Source organism: Camelus bactrianus, chromosome 26, assembly GCF_048773025.1.
Source record: "Camelus bactrianus isolate YW-2024 breed Bactrian camel chromosome 26, ASM4877302v1, whole genome shotgun sequence".
Lineage (NCBI taxonomy): Eukaryota > Metazoa > Chordata > Mammalia > Artiodactyla > Camelidae > Camelus > Camelus bactrianus.
The window spans coordinates 30,601,928-30,622,725 of NC_133564.1; the positions used below are offsets into that span (position 1 = coordinate 30,601,928).

Sequence of the window (20,798 nt, forward strand, 5' to 3'; positions counted from 1 at the left end):
TATTAGTTTTAAAATTTATCCAGTAAAATAGAATCTGAAATGTTGATGATTTTCATCCGATAATTGTGTTAGCTTAGTAAAGATTGAGGCCACTGCAAAATTTATGCTTAAAAATAGAAGAGCATAACTAAATTACTCAATAGAAAATATATATAATATAGCAAAGAATTAATAACATACAATGTATAATATTTGTAGATTTTATAAAATGTTTCAAGTTTGGATGCAATACTCATTGATTTTGTTAATATTAAGAAAGAATGAGTAAAGAATGGACAATTTAGTATTTATAGATCAGTTTGAGGAGCCTTAACATTTTTACATTATTGGCTCTTCCAACTCATGAGCATGGGATATACTCAATTTATATAGACCTTAAACTCCTCTCATCTTGTTTTATTCAGTGAGGAGGTTTTCCTTTTTGTGGGGTTAGATTTCTTTAGATTTTGATTTTTATGTATGTAAATTGTATCTTTGAAAACTTTCATTTTGTATCTTTGCATAATAGAAGTGCAATTGATTAATATTTATATTGTTTCTTGTTTCCAGAGAATTTATTAAATTATTGTAATACTTATAATGTTCTCTAGATTATTTTGTGTAAACATGTGTTGTGATACCTGATCTGAAGATTCATTTTTTAATCATTTCTCAGTTAATACATGTTTAATATAACCTCTTCTCCAGATTTTTCTCTCTCTTTCAGGAATTCTAATTATTCTGTTCTTACATCTCTTAATTATATCCTCTTTTTCTCTTAGTCGTTTATACATTGTATTTATTTAGTCTCTTCAGTTGTCTCTGGTCTACTGTTAATTTTCGATTTTACTTTCATATTGTATTTTTCATGTACAGAAGTTCCATTCAGTTATTTTTAAAATCTGCTAGAATTTTTAAGTTGAATATCTCTTATAATATACTCTTTATTAATTATAATAATTACAAACATATACAGTTTAATACTATGCTTGTAGCATTTGTTAAATCACTAAGTATAACAGCCTTATTGGCTAAAAAATACTACTAATCTTTTAATATGTATCCAGCTCTGTTCCAGGCACTGGAGTTAGAGATATGAACAAAATAGTCAAAATTTTTCCCTCATGAATTTGACAGTTGAGGACAGGTGATTTTTTTTTTTCCCTACTTCTCCTATGGGACTTACTATCATGGAATCTGGTGAAATCTGCTGCAAGATACTTGCCTTTAAAGAGATTCTGTGTATATTTTCTAATATGACCAAGCAATTCCATATATTTTTCCTTTAAAAAATAAAATGCTGTTAAATGCCTCACCTCTTTTTCTGTATTTAAATGATTTAATTTAAAGTTTTCATAAATATGAATTCCCTTTAAAATGATATATTGAAAATTTTAAGCTTGTAATATCTGTACTAGGGTGATATGTCGGTAGTTGCTAAAGAAATATTTGCACTCAAATTATCAAAATATTTACTAACCAACCAAAAAGAAAATTAAAGTGTAGCATTTCAAAAAACACATTTCACTTCTTTAGAAATGATTCTAGAAATTAGTAAAAAAAAGAAAAAAAAGAAAAAAAGAAACTTTCTATTTAATTCAAAGGAAGAAGAAAGAAAACTAATACCTGAATCAGGATGAACTAAGGCACACAAAGAATTCTAAATGATTAACATATTTGCAATCGAGATATAAAAATTACCCATACAACGCTTCATTAAATAAAATCGTCATTCCATATAAGGAAACTATAGGCTTCCTTAACAACAAACACTAAAATCTTCCAAATATTGCCCCCTGAGTGAGAAGAGACTCTAAATAGATCAGGTCAGTTATCACTCAGACACTCAAGAGGGAAAACAGATTTAGAAGACGGGGCTTGAGGCTTTGGTAATGAGCATCACAGCACCATAGTTCTATGGAACATTATTAATTTTGGTTTATTTTCAAAAGGGCTCTTCCACTTAAGAAAAATGGAGTATAAACATAAAATTCAGAAAGTGTGCAAGAATCAAAAATGCCAGGTTTAGTTATTGGAAACAAAATATTCACATGCTTTTTAGTTTTGAAAAATGTTAGTACTTAATTACCTGTGATTCAACTCCTCCACTTGATATTGACCGTGTTTTCTCTGGAACTGTAATTTGCACACGTAGCCTTTCAGACCCTGCAAGGTGCAAAATGTTTTATTGGGGCGACACCCATCACCGCAGAGATTCCCTCATTATTTCCTCATGTAAATCCGTAATATTCTACATGTCACCTCTTATATTTTACTTTTTTTTTTTCAAATATCTTCAATACCCGCTTCTTTCTAGAATTACAAATCTTTTAAAGAGAAGTAAGTATTCTGTTTTACAAACAGTGCCCTGTGGGCAGGTTATGGTAATCCTTAGGCAACAGACCCAAGTATTCTCAATACAAATAGTCAGGTCCTTCGGACCTTCTGACTACAGAATCCAGAGGTCAAAAATACAGAGCAGGACATGAGGCTTTAATCTCAAGGTATCCACTCGAACTACGGCATCCCTCATTTTCACCATGGTCCCAAAAACAGTGGGAAAGATCCTCACAGCCAGAGCGGATTCTGACTGGGGAGATGGCAGTGTGGGAGTGCACTCGGGCTCACACAGTTGGCGCCCCGACAGAAAAGCATGTTCATAGGGATGGACAGCCTCTCAGAGGGAAACGGAGAGGAGACCTGACGTTCCCTAAAGGTCAGAGGAGGGATTTTTGTACGTACTGTCGTCTGTCTGGAGCCCGATGAGCCCAGTGAGCAGAAACAGAAGGCACAGCATGGCTTGACGTCCCGGATGCCAGCCCGAGTAGTGGCCGTTGGAGAGGGTGGCGGGCAGTTGGGAACGCGAGGAGACCCCTCCGGCCCGCGCACGCTGCCTGGAGCGGCGGCTGTGAGAGCGACGTGGGCGGAGAGGCTGGTGCCGAGCGCTGCTGAACGCGGGCGGTCTCGGCCCCCAAATCTACGCAGACGGAGGCTTCAACTCAGTTGGATTACGCTTTCCAGCTGAAAAAAAAAAGTGCAGAATCACTTCCAAAAGGCAGGGTTGAAGAAACAGTTACTGAACAGCAAGACTTATCTTCACTTCTTAAATGAACTTACATACGTGTATTTTATATACATACAGGTGCACAGTTCAATATTCAAGTTAACAAACCAGTGTAATTAACACCTAGATTCCGATCAAGAAATAAAATATAGAATGACTGAAGTCCCCAGATTGCCCCTTGACAGACAGTCATCACCTCTAACACCATAGATTAGTTCTGTCTGTTTTTGAGCTTATGCAAATGGAACCAATCAGCATGTACCCTTTTTACCTTTGGGGTCTTTTAACGCAATGATTAGGAGATCCACCCATGTTGTGAGTAGCAGATCCATCCACTTGGTAAGTAGCAATAGTTTTTTTTTTCCTTGTTGTATATCACACACTGAATGAATATGTGGCCATCTGTCTTTCTATTTTACTATTGATTAGAATTTTGTTCATTTATAGTTGCAGCTACTAAAAAATATATTTGGCATAATGCCTTCCAGGTCCATTCATGTTGTTGCAAATGGTACTATGCTTACTGAAGTAAGTCAGACAGAGGAAGACAAATACTGTATATTATCACCTATATTTGGAATCTAAAAAAATAAAATAAATGAATATAATAAAGCAGACTCACAGATACAGAGAAAAAACTAGTGTTACCAGTGGGGAGAGGGGAGAGGGAAGGGGCACGATAGGGATGGGAGATTAAGAGGTACAAACTCCTATGTGTAAAATAAATAAGCTACAAGGATATATTACATAGCATAGGGAATATAGCCAATATTTTGTATTAACTTTAAATGGAGTATAATCTATAAAAATACTGAATCACTATGTTGTTAACCTGAAACTAATAAAACATTGTAACGCAACCTTGTAAATCAACCACATTTCAGTTAAAAAAGTTTTTGAAAAAAGTTTTTGAAGGACACCTATCTCAGTAAGAGGGAGATGAAGAGAGGCGGCACTGAAGCAAGAAAATGCCACCCAGGAAAGCTCGGCTTCAGGGAAGAAGGAGCAGCAAGTCCGAGTTGCTTCAAAGGACAAAGAAATATTCCAGATGCCAATTTCCAAGAGGCCAAGGAAGCATCACCTGGAGACAGAACAGTTATCTGTGACCAGGAGCTCAGTCTGAGCACCTCCTTGAGGACAGAACGGATGCAGCGACTCTCTCAGGGCTCTGGGCTGGCCTCACCTAGCAGCACCTTCTCTCCACATTCCGAAGCCTGGGATGCACAGGGCCCGAGGGTCACGAGCTATCGGAGAGGCGCGGCCTGTAGGTGTCCGCTCTGAGACGGGAGCAATTAGCAGGGCAGTGGGCACCTGAGGGCAGGCAGCAGCAGGAGTGGAATGTTTTCAGTTTGGGGTGTAACAGCCTCCTGGCTTCAGAAGAGGCCAACTTGCTGATTTCCTACCCGATGATCAGGGCGGGAGAAGAATCAACAGACGCAAGCCGGCGTGCTTTCACTCACAGGGTTTATTTTGGTTTCTGAAATTGAAAGCTTTAAGGCATCACAAAAGGAGAGAAGAGCAGACTTTTCTTCATTCTTGAATCAGGCCGGTTAATAGTGAGTTTGTTGGTAATATCTTTTCTTCAAACTGTGGCTTTTGACATAACTGTTTACTCACTGTGGTAAAATAAATATAGAAAAATAGAAATGCTACATTTTAATTGTTAGTAAAAGCTCTTTAATGTTACTACACAATGACAGGTGTATCAACTAATTAGCACAAGAAGACAGTTCATACCGTCAGTCTATGCCTGTGCTCCACAGAATTCATACCTGAGTTTTTGTTTGTTCTGATTTTTCCCTGAATCGTTCGTGATAGTCACACTGAAAGGAAATGCTATAAACTGGTATTTATGTATGTTTCGTTTACACAGCCTCCCTGTTTTGCATGGGTGAAAGGAAATCATGAACAAGGAAACAGAAAGGTTCACCTTCAAAATTTATTCCTAAGACCTTCGTTTACACAGCCTCCCTGTTTTGCATGAGTGAAAGGAAATCATGAACAAGGAAACAGAAAGGTTCACCTTCAAAATTTATTCCTAAGACCATCTTTACCACCCCTGGTCTGGGGTAACATCCTTTTTCTCCTGGATTATTGCAGTCGCTTCTCCACTACCTGCTTTCTCCACATCTACTCCTGCCATCATAAAGATTATTTTCAACAAACCAGCCTTTAAAAGTTTAAGTCATGTGCTTGGAATTTAACTCCTCCAGTGATTCCTGCTTTTCACTTAAATAACCTCCAGGTCCTCCCAGGTCCTACCAGTGTTTTACTTCTCTGACCTCATCACCACTACAGCCCGCTTGCTAACTCTGCTCCAGGTGAACTGGCATCACTGTCATTCATCAGACATTCCTGACTTCTTTGTCCATCGTATCATTCATGGGCTTGAAGAGTTCCTGCCCATATACCTACATGGACAGCTCTGCCAGCTCTATGCCTGTGTGAGACCGAGTTAATTTACAGCTGGAATGGAGAAGCTCCATCTGTATCTGTTGGAAAGCTTGAATATGTGGTTTCACTTTTTGCTGAGCCAAGGGCAGAGGGATCTATGCCGGGCTGTATAAAATTCAAAATAAGGAACCTTGAGACCTTGTGCGTGAGGTGTCTCTTTGAGCCCCAGTGCTTGCCTGCACTCTCTCTCGTTGCACTGCATCTCTTGTATTTAAACAAAAGCCTATGTGAGTCGATTCTGTGATGTCAGGTGACTCCTTTCAAATATCTAAACTGGCTGGTTATCTGCACCTCCTCCCATTCTTTGTTTACTTATCACTTGCTCAATAGGGCCGACTCAGTCAACCACTTTTAACACTGCTATCCACTTCCGCAACATCATCTGCCCCAATTACCTCTGCTTCTCTCATCTTTTCTATATGCTTAATCACCTTTCAAAATACATATAGTCAACTGATAAGTTTATTTATTACTTATGGACTGAATGCCTAACTACTGTGTCAAATTCTTGATGCAAGACCTTAATATAAACATAAAGTACTACTGGCAGGAGAAGGCTGTGGGAAGAAAATATAAAAGAAAGCAAGATATTGAATTGATGACTTAAGATCTGGGAAGAATCGGGGTCATGGCATGGTCGGCGTACTGGTCTAGGAGAATGACTGAAGCTGAGTGGAGGTGAGGTGTTCAGGGGAGGACACCTAGCACGATGATGAGACTATGAAGGACATGAGAAGAAGACAGCCAAGTGCCAAAATCTCCACCTGAGATGTGGGCCTTTAATAGAGTTGTCAAAGAAGAGGCAGAGGATGATCTAGGCAGAAACAAGACTATTTTACATTGAGGGTAACAGCTATAAATATTTTCTTTGGCAGCAGATACTGAAACAGATCAGAGATCCATTATTTATCCTCAACCAAAGTCAGATATGGCACATAAGTAAAGGGATGAACTCGATCTCAGCTTGGATCGATTTTTGTTTTTTTCCTTTAGTCCCAGTGATAAGTTTAAAATGTCAACTATCACAATTTCTTTATATATATGAGTTAGAAATTTGAACAATATACACAGAAGCCTACTTTATCCCTTCTCAGTAAAGAACTGTTCTTCTGCCTTGGAGGGTGAGTACATTTAGCATTTTGCTTGGCATCTCCTAGGTCCTCAATAAATGTAAATCCCCTTCCCAGTCCCCAGTCATACATCAGAAAATATGTGTCAAAATTGTGGCGTTATTATGAGTTTAAACCCTGGAGTCTGACTGTCTTAAACTCCAATTCAAAAACTTACTAAAATTCTATACATGTGGGGAAGTTTTTAAATTCTTTATGTCTGTTTCCTTATTGCTAAAATAAGAAGAGCAAATAAGCAGGGGGTCACTAAGGAAGAAACGTAAGTGTTGGGAGACAATTTGCGTAAATCTATGAATTTGAACCTTAAATCTATGAATCAAATGCATGATTGCTCATAAATATTTTAAGAACATTTAAAAAATTTCTTTAGTCATTTTTATTATAAAAATGTTGGTTAATAAAACTATAGCTAATGTGAATTATCATTAACTGGTTCTAGATAAGTATAAAATAACAGCACTAAGGTACTGTTAAACATATTTTTTAAACTATTTAATGAATCATATTATTTTGTCAATAATTTTACTCATTCACTTCACCTTTAACTGTAAGACTGGTTGCTGTTACTACTGCTGTCTTCTGATGTAGATCTGTATGCAAGAAATAAGAGTTATTTTTAAAGGTTAGAAAACATTCTAATCTTAAAGTCAAGAAAACCAAAAAACCCAAATTTGTACTAACTACTCAATTAAAATGTACCAATATCTAGTTTGCCTCCTATATCCCATCTCAGGAAGTAGAGGTGTTGATGGAAGTTTATTTGATTATTTTATCTTCTTCTCCATAAGTAAGAAACAGAGAACCATACTCCCTTCACATGGAGCAATGAGACATGTTTCTAACTTATCCTTACTTTTCCATTCTTATTTTCCTAAATATTCACTCAGCCAGCTGTGGCTTGTATTGGTGTTATGATAAAGCAAAAAGCTGTGCAAGTGCCTTAATTCTAAGTTTAGAAATACATGAGTGATATTAGTTACGTGTGAAGTGGGCAGTCTCCTGGGTTCTCTCCTTCATTCTCTGCCGTCTTATATTTTTCTCACCTCCCCACATTCTACACTTCCGTATCTCCCCTCATCTTCACCTGCCTCATAGTCTATGCTGCCCTGTCTGTATGAATCTTCTTGGTACAACTGAATGTCAATACGAGGAAAACGGGGTTGCTTAGGAAGCAAACAGACCTTCTAAAGCAATTACAGCCAACATGGCTTTCTAGTCAAAAGGCACTGAGGGTTTACTGAGTAGCTTCAGTTGTTCCTGGGCTTATACGACCACAAAAGATGCCTACCTGCCTGAATCCTGAAAACACAAAACAAAACCTGGAATAAACACTAACTCAATCTGTCCAAGGACCCCTACTTGTGATATTCTGAATTACATTTGAATTCTTCCCATAATACATTTTTCATGAGAAATATAAAAACAGTTTACTTCCTCTCCACTTACTGTTCCCTCTCTGTTCCAAAATCTCTTCATTTTATTCCATTTAAGGGTGATGATGGCAGTTAAAATAAGGAAAGGCAGATAAATGTAGAAACTGATCAAGAGGCCATTTTTTTGGATGAGCAGCACGCTGCATGAGGAAGTCTGTACTTTTAACTGGAAATATAAGATTACCTTTTAAGTTTTTAAAAATAATATTAAGAGACCACTAATTTGATTTATGAAAATTTGGTATTCAAATAATACAGTCATATAATAAATAAATTTAAAAGTGTTTTCCCAATATTCTATTCATCATATATTTATGTCAACTCAATATTATATATAACTACATCACTGACATAAATGTGTTTTTATATTTATCATTTATAAGAGTTTTTTATGTACTATATTCTAGTGTATTTTATTTTATCATATTTCCTTCCATGAACTGTTACTTAGAAAAATTAGATTGATAATATTTAATAAGTTCTATTTAAAAAACAGACCAAAAAAAGAACTGCTTTCAAAATGATTTAATAAAAAATTGACAAAACTGAGGATTAATTTTAAAAAACAATTAATGATGGTAAACTAGGTTGAATTTCCATATTATCTGTATAATATGCTATTGTTTTAATTTTGCCTATATTAATTAGAAAAATAGATATTCCTCTAAGTGTAACAGAAAATTAGGGGGGAAAAAAAACCTATGGAACTTTGGTACATACAACTAAAATACAAAAACCAAAATTAAGCAATCAGAATTACCACCAAAGCAACTACAATTATATTAAATGTAAATGAATATCCCCCAAAAGACAAAAGTTTGTTAACTTTGAAACACAATTTCATTCTATGTAGTTATTAAGTCATTTACCTAAAAGAAAGTGATTCAAGATGTTTTACGTATTATAGGAAATAAATTGGTAAACACATGAAAGATGTTGAAATGAAGCAAACATGCAGCAGACTAATGCTATAGTAGGACAAAACACTTTGAAAGCTGCCCTGTCCCAGCCTCATCCATCAGAAAAGGTCAACTTTCTATTAGTCCACCTTCACTTAAATTTCCTACTGGAAGTGAAGCTTTCCACCTCACACGCTTAACCACTCCAAAGGCTGATTAAAGAAACTGCACCTAATTATTACTGAATTAATAGGGAGATATCCATTACTCTAAGGAAGAAATGACGTCCACTTTGACCATGATGAAGTTTTTCCATTAAATTGTGCCAAACTTGCCCTCTTGAAATAAAAAACAGAGCAAAATACATGAGGGAAATGGTTTCTGAAAGGCAACAGCAAAAGCAAAACTATAGTATCTGAAACAAGGAAAAGATGTTGATTTATGAAAATCCAACTCTACATATGGACAATTGGCTGATCTCAGCACAAAGAATTGGAGTCGTAGGCAAAGCGCAGCATTCGCACTGAGTTAAGGAAGCAGAGGACAGAGCTCCCAGCAGCAGGAATGGCTGGAATCTTCAGGCTGCAGCAATGGAGAGGAAGTTGCTGTGTAGATTAGAGACCCCAGAAGTGTTGGGGGGAGACTGAGGAGTCCTTGCAGAGGAATAAGGAAGCTGTAACCTATTTTTAATTGTGTTATTTGTTGTTTTATATGAACTGGAAAGTGCTCTTCACATATTCTGCAGACAAGTCTCATGTCCGCATAAGTTTTGCAAATATTTTCTCCCATTCTGTAGTTTGCCTTTCATGTTCTTGGATGTATCACTTGTAGCACAATATTTCTTAATTTTGATGAAGTTCAATTAATCTGTTGCTTCTTTCTTTACTTGTGCGTTGGTGTCTACAACAGCATAGCCTATGTGAGGTCATAAAGATTTACTCATATGTGGTCTAAGTGTTTTATAAGTTTAGTTCTTATTTAGAGCTATGATCCACTTTCAATTTTTGTGACTATTGTGATGAAGCAATCAAAATTCTTTAGCATGTTGATATTTACCTTCCACAACAACATTTGCTGAAAAATACATTCCTTTCCCATTGAATTGCCTTTGTATCCTTTGTCAAAATTCAATGACTATAAATATGAGGCTTTATATCTGGACTCTGTTGTATTCCACTGAATTATATGTTTATTCTTATCCAGTATCTTGATTATTTTAATTTGTAATGTTTTTAAATTTAGAGGTGTTTTTAGTTTCTAGTTTTCTTGAAAATTATGTTTTCAAGATTGCTTTTGCTATTTGGTGTCCTTAGGAATTCTGGTGTGACTTTTTCAGCAAAAAAACAAAAACAAAAACAGCTATGGTTTGTTAAGGATTGTGTTGAATTTGTAGATCAATTTTTGGAGTATTTCTGTATTAACAAAATTGAGTATTCCAATACACAAACATGAGATATCTTCACGTTTATTTATATTCTCTTTCAATAACGTGTTTTTAGTGTTCAGTGTATCTCACACTTTTCATAAAAATATTTCTAAATATACTATTTTTGGTGATATCATAAGTAGAATTTTTCCTAATTTTTTATTGTGGTAAAATATACAACACACAAAATGTATCATATATAATTTTTAAAGTGTACACTGAGTGGCCTTAAGCACACTCACATTGTCATGCATCTGTTGTCACTGTCAAACTCTAGAACTTTTTCATCTCCCTAAACTGAAATTCTCTACCCCTTAAACAGTAACTTACCATTTCTCTCTCCTCCTAGCTAGGACAGGGCTGTGATAACCACAGAGCAGACAGGAGACCCTGCTCAACATCCAGCACAGGCTCTGGTCACCACAACACCAATCACAACCTCAGTCAAAGGGATAACAGACAGCACACGTGGAGGAAAGAAGTGGCAGCCATCCATACTAAAAACAGCCCTCTGAACAAAAATAAAAGACACAACAGTCTACACAGGGATGCTCCCACATAAAAACAGCCCTTCAAGACCACAGTAATAACCACTGGTCCTAAACTCACAGAGCCAGAGAAATATAAGTAAAATGAAGAAGCTGAGGAACCACTCCCAATTAAAAAAAGCGAGAAGTCCCCCAAATGAACAATGAAATAGATCTCGACAGTCTACTAGATCCTGAGTTCAAAAAGGAGGAGTTTATAGGCATGGAAGGAAATAAGTGAGGCTATCAAAAGAAATGCAGCATATTATAAAAAGGAAATAGAAACTATTAAACAGCAGCCAATTAACGGCTGAGATAACAGCTGAGCTAAAGGCAGTTAGTAGCAGACTAAATAATGCAGAAAACTAACAAGTGATTTGGAAGATAGGGTAATGGAAATCAATCAATCAAAATACCAGAAAGAAAAGCAAATGAAAATCAATGAAAGCAATATAAGGGACCTTTGGGATAATATAAAGCATGCCAATCTACACATAATATGGGTCTGAGAAGAAGAAAGAGAAAGGAGGGTTGAAAAGGAATTTGAAGAAAGTATGACGGAAAACTTCCCAAACCTACAGAAGGAAACAGATATCTAAATATAGGAAGCAGAGAGGACCCCCAAACAAAATGGACCCCAACAGACCTACACCAACACATATTATAAATAAGATGGCCAAATTAAAGACAAAGAAAAGATTCTAAAGGCAGCAAGAGAAAAACAAAGAGTTAGTTATAGAAAACCCCCATAAGGCTTTCTGCTGATTTCTCTACACAAACACTTCTGGTCAGAAGGGGGTGGCAAGATACATTCAAAGTCCTGAAAGAGAAATATGTGCAACCTATGATACCCTATCCAGCAGGAGTATCATTTAGAAAATGAAAGATAAAGAATTTCTCAGACAAGCAAAAACAAAAAGTATGCAGCAATACTAAACCTGTCCTAGAAAAATACTGAAACTTCTTCTCTATATAGAAAAGAAGCATGAAGCTTAGAAATGAGATTATCCACAATTGGAAATATGAAAACTACAATGAACAGCAAAATAAACATGAAGATGTAAAAGAGGATATCAAAATCATAAAATGTGGGAGAGTGGAGCTAGAAAATGTAGATTTTTCTTTTTGTTCTTTTTTGGATGTGTTTGAGCCTGTATGATTATCAGTCTAAAGCAAACAGTGTAATGGGTTACCATACTTGAAAAACAGGGTAACCACAAATTAAAGCATACAAAAGAGACACAAAAACCAAAGAGAATAGAAATCAAGCTAATACAAAAGAAAATTATCAAATCACAAAGGAAAAAACAAAAAGAAAAAAAGAAGAAACACAAAACCAACTGGGGAGAAAGGTTGGGATGGGATAAATTAGGAATTTGAGATTTGCAGATATTAACTACTATATATAAAATAGATAAACAACAAGTTTCTTCTGTATAGCACAGGGAACCATATTCAATACCTTTCAGTAGCTATAATAAAAAATATTGAAAGGAATATTTGTATGTCTGAAACATACAGTATACACCGAAAGTTGACATAATGTTGCAAACTGACTATACCACAAAAAAAAAATTAACTGGAAAACGAAGTTTAACATGGCAAAAAAACACGTATTTATCAATAATCACCATAACTGTACAATGGACTAAATGCTCCAATCAAAAGACATAGAATGGCAGACTGCATAATAAAACAAGAGCCTACAACATGCTGCCTACAAGGAACCCACTTTAGGGTGAGGACACATACAGATTAAAACAAGAGGATGGAAAAAGATATTTCATGCAAATGGAAATAACTTGAAAGTGGGGGTAACAAGAGTCATACCAGACAAAATAAACTTTAAAACAAAGGCCAAAAAGAAAGATAAAGAAGAACATTATATAATGATAAAAGGAGCAATTGAAGAAGAGTGTATTTCACTTGTTAACATATATACACCCAGTATAGGAGCATCTATATATGTAAAACAAATACTAACAGACATAAAGGGAGACACTGATGGAAATACAATAATATTAGGAGACTTTAAAACCCCATTAACATCACTGGAGAGATATTCCATACAGAAAAAGACAACAGAGATGCTAAATGTCACAATAAAACAGTTAGACCTAATTGATATTTTCAGGGTATTACATCCAAAAAAGCACCAGAATATACATTCTTTTCAAGTGCACATGTGACATTCTCTAAGATAGACCACACAGTCATATACAAAACAAACATCAACAAATTTAAGAGGATAAAAATTATTTCAAGCATATTTTATGACCACTAGGGCATGAAACTAGAAATCAACCACAGAAAGAAAAAGAAAAACAAAACCAAATGCATGGAGACTAAACATTACACTACAAAAAAAACCAATGGGTCAATGATAACATCAAAGAGGAAATGAAAACAATATCTTGCAGTAAATGACAATGGAAACACAAACCACACAGACTTTATCGGATACAGCAAAATTAGTCCTAAGAGGGAAGTTCATAGCAATAAAGGTCTTCCTCAAAAACCAAGACAATCTCAAATAAATAACTCACCTACCACCTAAAAGAATTAGAAAAAGAATAAACAAAAACTAAAGTTAACAGAAGGAAAGTAATATTAAAGATCAGGGAGGTAATAAAACAAACAAGGAAAAATCAATCAAACCAAGAGTTTGTTTTTTCAAAGAGTAAACAAATCCACAAACCTCTGGCCAGGCTCACCAAGAAAAGAGAGAGGACACAAACAAAATAAGAAATGAAACAATAGAAATCACAACCAACACCACAGAAATATAAAAAACCATAAGAGAACTATGTGGCAACAAATTGGACAATCTAGAAGAAATGGACAAGTTCTAGAAAGACAGAATCCACAAAAAATTAATTAAGAAGAAATAGATCATTTGAAAAGATTTATCACTAGACAGGAATTAGAATTTGTAATAAAAAAAACTCCCTGCAAACAAAAGTCCAGGACCAGACAGCCTCACTGGGGAATTCTATCAAACATACAAAGAAGAACTTATTCCAGTCCTTCTCAAACATTTCCAAAAGACTGAAGAGGAAGGAACTCTCTCAAACTCATTGTATGAAGTCAGCATCATAGTCATAGCAAAACCAGACAAAGACACTATCAGAAAAGAAAATTAAAGGCAAATATCATGGATGAACATAGATGAAAAAATTCTCAATGAAATATTAGCAAGCAGAATCCAATCTGATTCATCCCAGAGACACAAGGATGGTTCCGCATATGCAAATTAATCAAGGTGATACACCACATTAACAAAAGGACAAAAATCACATGATCATCTCAGTAGATGCAGAAAAAGCATTTTATAAAATTCAACATTGTTTATGGTAAAAACTCTCAGCAAAGTGGGTACAGAAGGAACATATCTCAACACAATAAAGCTATTTATGACAAACCCATACCCATCATAATACTCAATGGTCAAAAAAGGAAAACTGTCTTGCTGAAACCTGAAACAAGATAAGGATGCCTACTCTCCCCACTTCTACTGAACACAGTATTGAAAATCCTAGCCATAGCAATCAGAAAAATAAAGAAATAAAAGGGATCCAAATTGAAAAAGAAGAGGTAAAATTGTCAAAATACACACATGACATGATACTGTATATAGACAACCCCAAAGACTCCACACGAAAACTGCTAGAGCTGATGAACGAACTCAGCATTGCAGCAGGATACAAGATTAACATACAGAAATGTGTTGCATTTCTTTACAGTAACAATGAAATATTAGAAAGGAAAAGTTAGAAAGCACTTTCTTTTAAAATCACATAAAAAATAAAATATTTAGGAATATACCTGACCAAGGAGATGAAAGACCTATATGATCAAGGAAATTAAAGATGATTTAATAAAAATGGAAAGGTATCCCCTGCTCTTGGTTTGGAAGAATTGGTATTGTTAACATGACCAAACTACCCAAAGCAATCTACAGATTTAATGTGATCCCTATCTAATTACCCAGGATATTTTTCACAGATCTAGAACAAATATTCCTATAATTTATATGGAATCACAAAAGACCCAGAATTGCCAAAGCAACATTGAAGAAAAAGAACTAAGCTGAAGCATGACTGAATCAGACTTCAGACAATATACAAAGCTACAATAATCAAACCAGTTTCCCATTGACACAGAGACAGACGTACGGATCAGTGGAACAGAAGAGAGAGACTAGAAACTAACTTACACACCTACCATCAATTAACCTTCTACAAAGGAGGCAAGAACATACAATGGAGAAAAAGCAGTCTCTTTGGCAAGTGGTGTTGGGAAACCTGCACAGCTGCATGTAAATCAGTGAAGTTAGATTACTCCCTTACACACCGTAGACAAAAATACACTCAAAATGGCCTAAAGACTTCAATGTAATACAGGACACTATAAGCCTCCTAGAGGAGAACATAAGCAAACCTTTCACCGACATAAATCTTAGCATATTCTCCTGGGTCAGTCTCTCCCAAGGCCATAGAAACAGAACAAAAAATAAACAAATGGGACCTAATTAACCTTATAAGCTTTTTCACAGCAAAGCAAACCATAAACAAAATTAAAAATCAACCTACAGAATGGAGAAAATATCTGCAAACAATATGACTGAGAAAAGCTTAATTTCCCAAATATACAAACAGCACATACAACTCAATAACAAAAAAGACAAATTACTCAATCAAAAATGGGCAGAAGACTTGAACCAACATTTCTCCAATGAAGACATGCAGATAGCTAACAGGGACATGAAAAAAATGCTCATTATGGCTAATTATTAGAGAAATGCAAATCAAAACCATAATATGGTATCACCCCACACCGGTCAGAATGGCCATTAACACAAAGTCCACAAACCTAAATGCAGGACAGAGTGTGGAGAAAAGAGAATCCTCCTACACTGTTAGTGGGATGGAAGTTGGTGCAGCCACTATGGAGGTTCCTTAAAAAACTAAAACTAGACTTACCATACAATCAAGCAATCCCATTCCTGGGCATATATCTGTAAAAGACAAAACTCTAATTCGAAAAGATACATGTACCCCAATGTTCCAAGCAGCACTATTTACAATAGTCAAGACATGGAAGCAACCTAAATACCCACAGACAAATGAATGAACAAAGATGTTGTGCTGAAAAAAAAAAAATATATATATATATATTTAAACAATGGACTATTACTAAGCTATAAAAAAACAATGAAATAATACCATTTGCAGCAACATAGATTATCATACTCAAAGAAGTAAGTTAGAGAAGGAAAAATATCATTTGATATCACTTACATGTGGAAACTGAAAAAAGGATAGAAACGAACTTACATATAAAACAGAAACAGACTCACAAACATGGAAAACAAACTTATGATTACCAAAGGGGAAAGGTGGGGAAGGATAAATCAGGAGTATGGGATAAAAATACAAACTACTATATACAAAATAGATAAAAAAGGACCTACAGTACAGCACAGGGAACTATATTCACTGTATTAGAATAATCTATAATGAAAAAGAATCTTAAAAATAATATACACATTTTTGTATCACTGAATCACTTTGCTGTACACCTTAAACTAACAAAACATTGGAAATCAACTATACTTCAAGAAAAAAATCTTTTAAAAAGAAATTTAAAAAAACCAATCAATGGAACAAAAGGAGCATTAAATAAATGAAGGTAAGGCAATAGATACTCATATGCAAAAAAAAAAAAAAAAAAAAGAAAGAAAGACAAAAAAAACCCTTGACCCTATTTCACAGCATTAAAAAATGATCACGGACATAAATATCAAACAAAAATTAGAAATTTCTGGAAGAAACTCTATGAGAATATTCCCAAGGCTTGTGTCGGCAAATGATTCTTAAACAGAAGATAAAAAGAACAGGTAAATATTTGATTAACTGGACATCATTTAAACTAAACTCTGATGTCCACTTAAAGGCACCATTAAGAAAGTTAACAGGAAATCCCTAAAAAATGACACTTGCAATTCATATCCAATTGGCCCATCAACATGCAGCTATCACTCATCATTACTATTCATCACAGGATGGCCAACAAACCACAAAGGACAGAATGAAAGAGAAATAAAATGAACAAAATTGCAAACAACAACAAGGAGCCAGGATGCCAACTGTTCATGAGGATGTGGAACAACTGAAATGCTCATGTATTGCTAGTGAAAATGTAAAATAGTAAAACCACTTTAGGAAACTATTTACCAGATTTCAATAAATGTGAATGTGCTCTTACTATAAATCAGCATTTCACCATTAGAAATATGCACATGAAAACACTTGTCAATAGAACACCTGTTTCCTTGTAGCCGATTTATTCATATTGCCTACAAACCAGAAACAATGTCCACTAACAGGTAAATAATTCAATTTTTGGTAATCTACACAACTGTAACATTTATTAACAAATTCATACATAAAATTACATGCATGAATCTCAAAAACAGAATCTTGAATAAAAGAAGACAACCAAAAAACAAGTATTACTGGATGATCCCTTTCATGTGAAGTTAGAGACAACAAAATAGTGATGTTGGTGGTTATGTCTGAAAAAGGCACAAAGGAACTTTCTGAGGGGTCTGATCTGGGTGAGGGCACACACAAGTTTAGGTATGCAAAAAAAGGTTCAGATTTATGTATTTTGATATGATTATACATGTTTTTTTAAGAATCAGAATCTCTAAAGGGAGGGGACAAGAGGATTTAAGCAACGTTTCACTTTGTTAATAGGATAAGAGAATCAGTGCTATTTCATCTGGCGTTAGCATTGTTATATTTTTATGATTTTAACTATTTTCTTTAAAGTACAAGTTAAAGACATACACTTTTTCATCAGTTTATGTAATCCCTTATATATTCCTCATTTCTAATAGTACATATTTACCTTCTCCTTTTCATCTTCCTTAGTCTTTCTCACCAAAAGTTCTGTTGTATATTCCTTTCAGAAACCTACTTTGGACACTGTGAATCCAGACTACTTCAGCTTAATTTTCTCTTTCATTTTAACAATGATTTATATATGAATATATATGTAAACATAGGCATTAAGATTATTTTTTATACATTGTCATTTTAAAAACATGTTACAAGGTAATTATTAGTATGACTTCACTTACATAAGATATATTTTTAAATGTACATCTTTTCTAGAAAAAATCCAGTAGACTCTATATGCCATTTTGTGTGATAGGAACTTAGGTAAATTTTTTTTTTTTTTTTTTTTGGTTTGTGTTTTAAAATTGTTTCATAATGTCCACCTATTACTTGAGAAAGGAAAGGAAACGAAACGAAATGAAACCAAACAAAACCAAAACATTTGCTCTCCCTCAGACAAAACGGCTCCTGAGCACTGCAATTTTAAACACAGAATTTCATGAAGGGATACGCATGATTTGGCACTTGTAGTCCAGTAAAAATAAAACACTCATTTGTTTACAGTGATTTCTGAATTACCTGAGTTTCTGAATCACCGCCGGCACTGGAGTTTGACCCAGTCTTCTCGCCACTGTAATTTGTAGAAGTGATGTTTGCTCTCAGCCCTCCAACCAGCAGGCCCAGCACCTGGGCGGGCTCTGAGCCGACGCTGGGCTCGCCTAGGCCTGGCCTGCTTTTCTGAAGCCGAGGGGCACTGCGACAGGCAGCCCTCCTACCCAGCACGGCCCTCACTTACGATGGCTGGTGGTGGTCAGCCGGCCCAGCCCTGAGAGGAGCAGCAAGAGAGACAGCATTGCGTGGCCGCCGGCCTCGCCACAGCGATGGCGGTTGAACGCTAAACGGCTGCAGCAGGTGGTGCGCGGGCGCCTGGGCTCTAGGCCGGGGCGGGGCGGGGCGGGAGCGGAAGGGGCGGGGCGGGAGCGGAAGGGGCGGGGCGGGGCTGGAGCGGAAGGGGCGGGGCGGGGCTGGAGCGGAAGGGGCGGGGCGGGGCGAGTGAGTGAGATGAGAAAGTGTGGCAGCAGAGTCTTGGCTCTGGTCCAGCTCTGAGGAGAGAAGCCCCAGTTGCAGCCCCTGGGCAGGCACCTGCTATCAGGTGTATGAGGTACAGGAAAGCCCTTGTCTTGCCCAAGTTTGCTTTATTTAAAAAAATTTTGACATTTTAAAGATATTCACGGGGCAACATAAGAGTTATAAACTTCACTTTTTCCTCTTGAAACAGCCAATTTGTTGGTGAAGTTCTTGGCAATATTGATATACATATTATAGCTTTCTGATGCATTGTTTGAATTACTGTAGTAAAGAAAAACTGAACAGAAGTTCACGCTATGTTTAGTAGCTGACCATTGCCATTTTAACCATATCTCCTGCCACATTTCTACTTTAAGTTTCCAGTAAAAATAAACATATACACACACACAAAGAGATATTGCTAAAAACAAAAAACAAAAACTAAAGAAAAGAAAAAAAAGGCTAAGTTAATTCTATCATTGTATATAAGTTTAGTTTTTAGAAAACTCTTCAGTTAAGGTAATGAAATTAAAAAGCTAAATATGAAATGTGTAAATATGTATGTATATGCTTTAATCCCTCTGTATGGATTTGTAATTTAAGTATCAGGCAATAAAAATCACAACTGCAAAAAGATTCTGTAAAACAAACTTATTTTCCCATTATGTATTGTTACATTGTGCATAATTTGCCTTTCTAGGAAAATCTGTGGCTAAGGAGACTAAATGATAGGTTAAAAATAAATATTTTTCCCTAGCTGTAGGCACATGGAAAAGCAATAGTATCAACTTGGAAAAAGCATTCATTTTAATGGCTTAATATGCAGGTTGGCAACTTGCATAATTTCACTTTCCAAGGATTTTTGACAGACAGTTCTTAAGTTGTCTTTCCATGGAATATTTGTGCTTCATTCCTTACATGCAATATTTATATACAAAAGCAAATGACTGTATTGTGTTTTCTCAATTTGTGAAAGGAAACAAAATGGAAAAACATGTAAAGCTAGCCTGTTTTTAAAAAGTTTTTTCATGCTTACCTACATCATTTTTGTGTTTATCAAGAAAATAGTTGTGCAAAGAATAGCAAATGATAACAGAGGAAATTTAACTTCAAAATAGCCAATCCAGCATATTTCATGAGTGTATTTATTGCCTAATTATTTAATTTTCATTTAGTGCATGTTGTATCACATATTTATTTAATATTTTGAATATTTCTACATACCTTAAAATTGGTAATTTATTTTTTTCTGATTATATGAAAATTAAAGGAATTTAATATGTCAGGATTGAATGTGCTGCTCTAAAGTATAATGACTTTCTGATTGTCTATAACCTGATCAAACTTTGAAGTCTAACATATGTTGTTGAAGGCATGATAAGCATTAAAAAGTTGTTCCTGTTATAACTGAAAATCTCTGTAGTTCAGTCAAATAACTAAATGAGGAAATATATATATTTATTATTTAAATTCATTTGTGTGTTGGTATTGACTGCTCATTTTTTAATGGACATGACTTACAGGCATTCAAATCATTTGTCTTTAATTCAACAATTTTTTACATGCTTACTGCAAGCCTGAAACTAGGCCAGTGTCAGAATGTGTGTGACACCATCCCTGTCTCCAGGGACATCAGAGACTAGCAGAAATGTGGATGTGACTGGAGATGCCATGGGTAGAAAAATTCTTCGTTAGAGGGATGTTCAAAATTCTCTGGGAATAGTATTAAGATACTTTTGTTTACAGATATCAAGTGAAGCTTAGGAGTGTGACATTTGAGATCTCAGTCATTTACAGATGAGGAGATAACTGATATGGGTATTGGTATATTTGAGGACTTTATTCTTAATTTAAAATCATCCAAAAAGTTTAGGGCAAATGAATGATGGATTTTTGTGTTCAAATGATTACTT

At 35.4% G+C, this 20,798-nt stretch overlaps 1 protein-coding gene across 16 annotated transcripts in view; it reads right to left on the reverse strand.

Moving 5' to 3' along the window:
- Window positions 1-18,768, reverse strand: part of ADAM2 (ADAM metallopeptidase domain 2) — a 61,144-nt gene extending 42,376 nt beyond the window's left edge. For 2 of the 16 annotated variants that reach the window (XM_074353597.1, XM_074353598.1), the window contains exons 1-6: window positions 18,397-18,768; window positions 15,895-15,929; window positions 7,167-7,217; window positions 4,227-4,659; window positions 2,722-4,124; window positions 2,069-2,145 (exon numbers count right to left, since the gene is read on the reverse strand). In XM_074353597.1, the coding sequence (XP_074209698.1) occupies window positions 2,069-2,145; window positions 2,722-2,776 (132 nt within the window). In that variant the 5' untranslated portion in view covers window positions 2,777-4,124; window positions 4,227-4,659; window positions 7,167-7,217; window positions 15,895-15,929; window positions 18,397-18,768. The other 14 variants (XM_074353593.1, XM_074353594.1, XM_074353591.1 and 11 more) reach the window with 14 other exon arrangements.
- Between the last annotated feature and the right edge of the window lie 2,030 nt (window positions 18,769-20,798).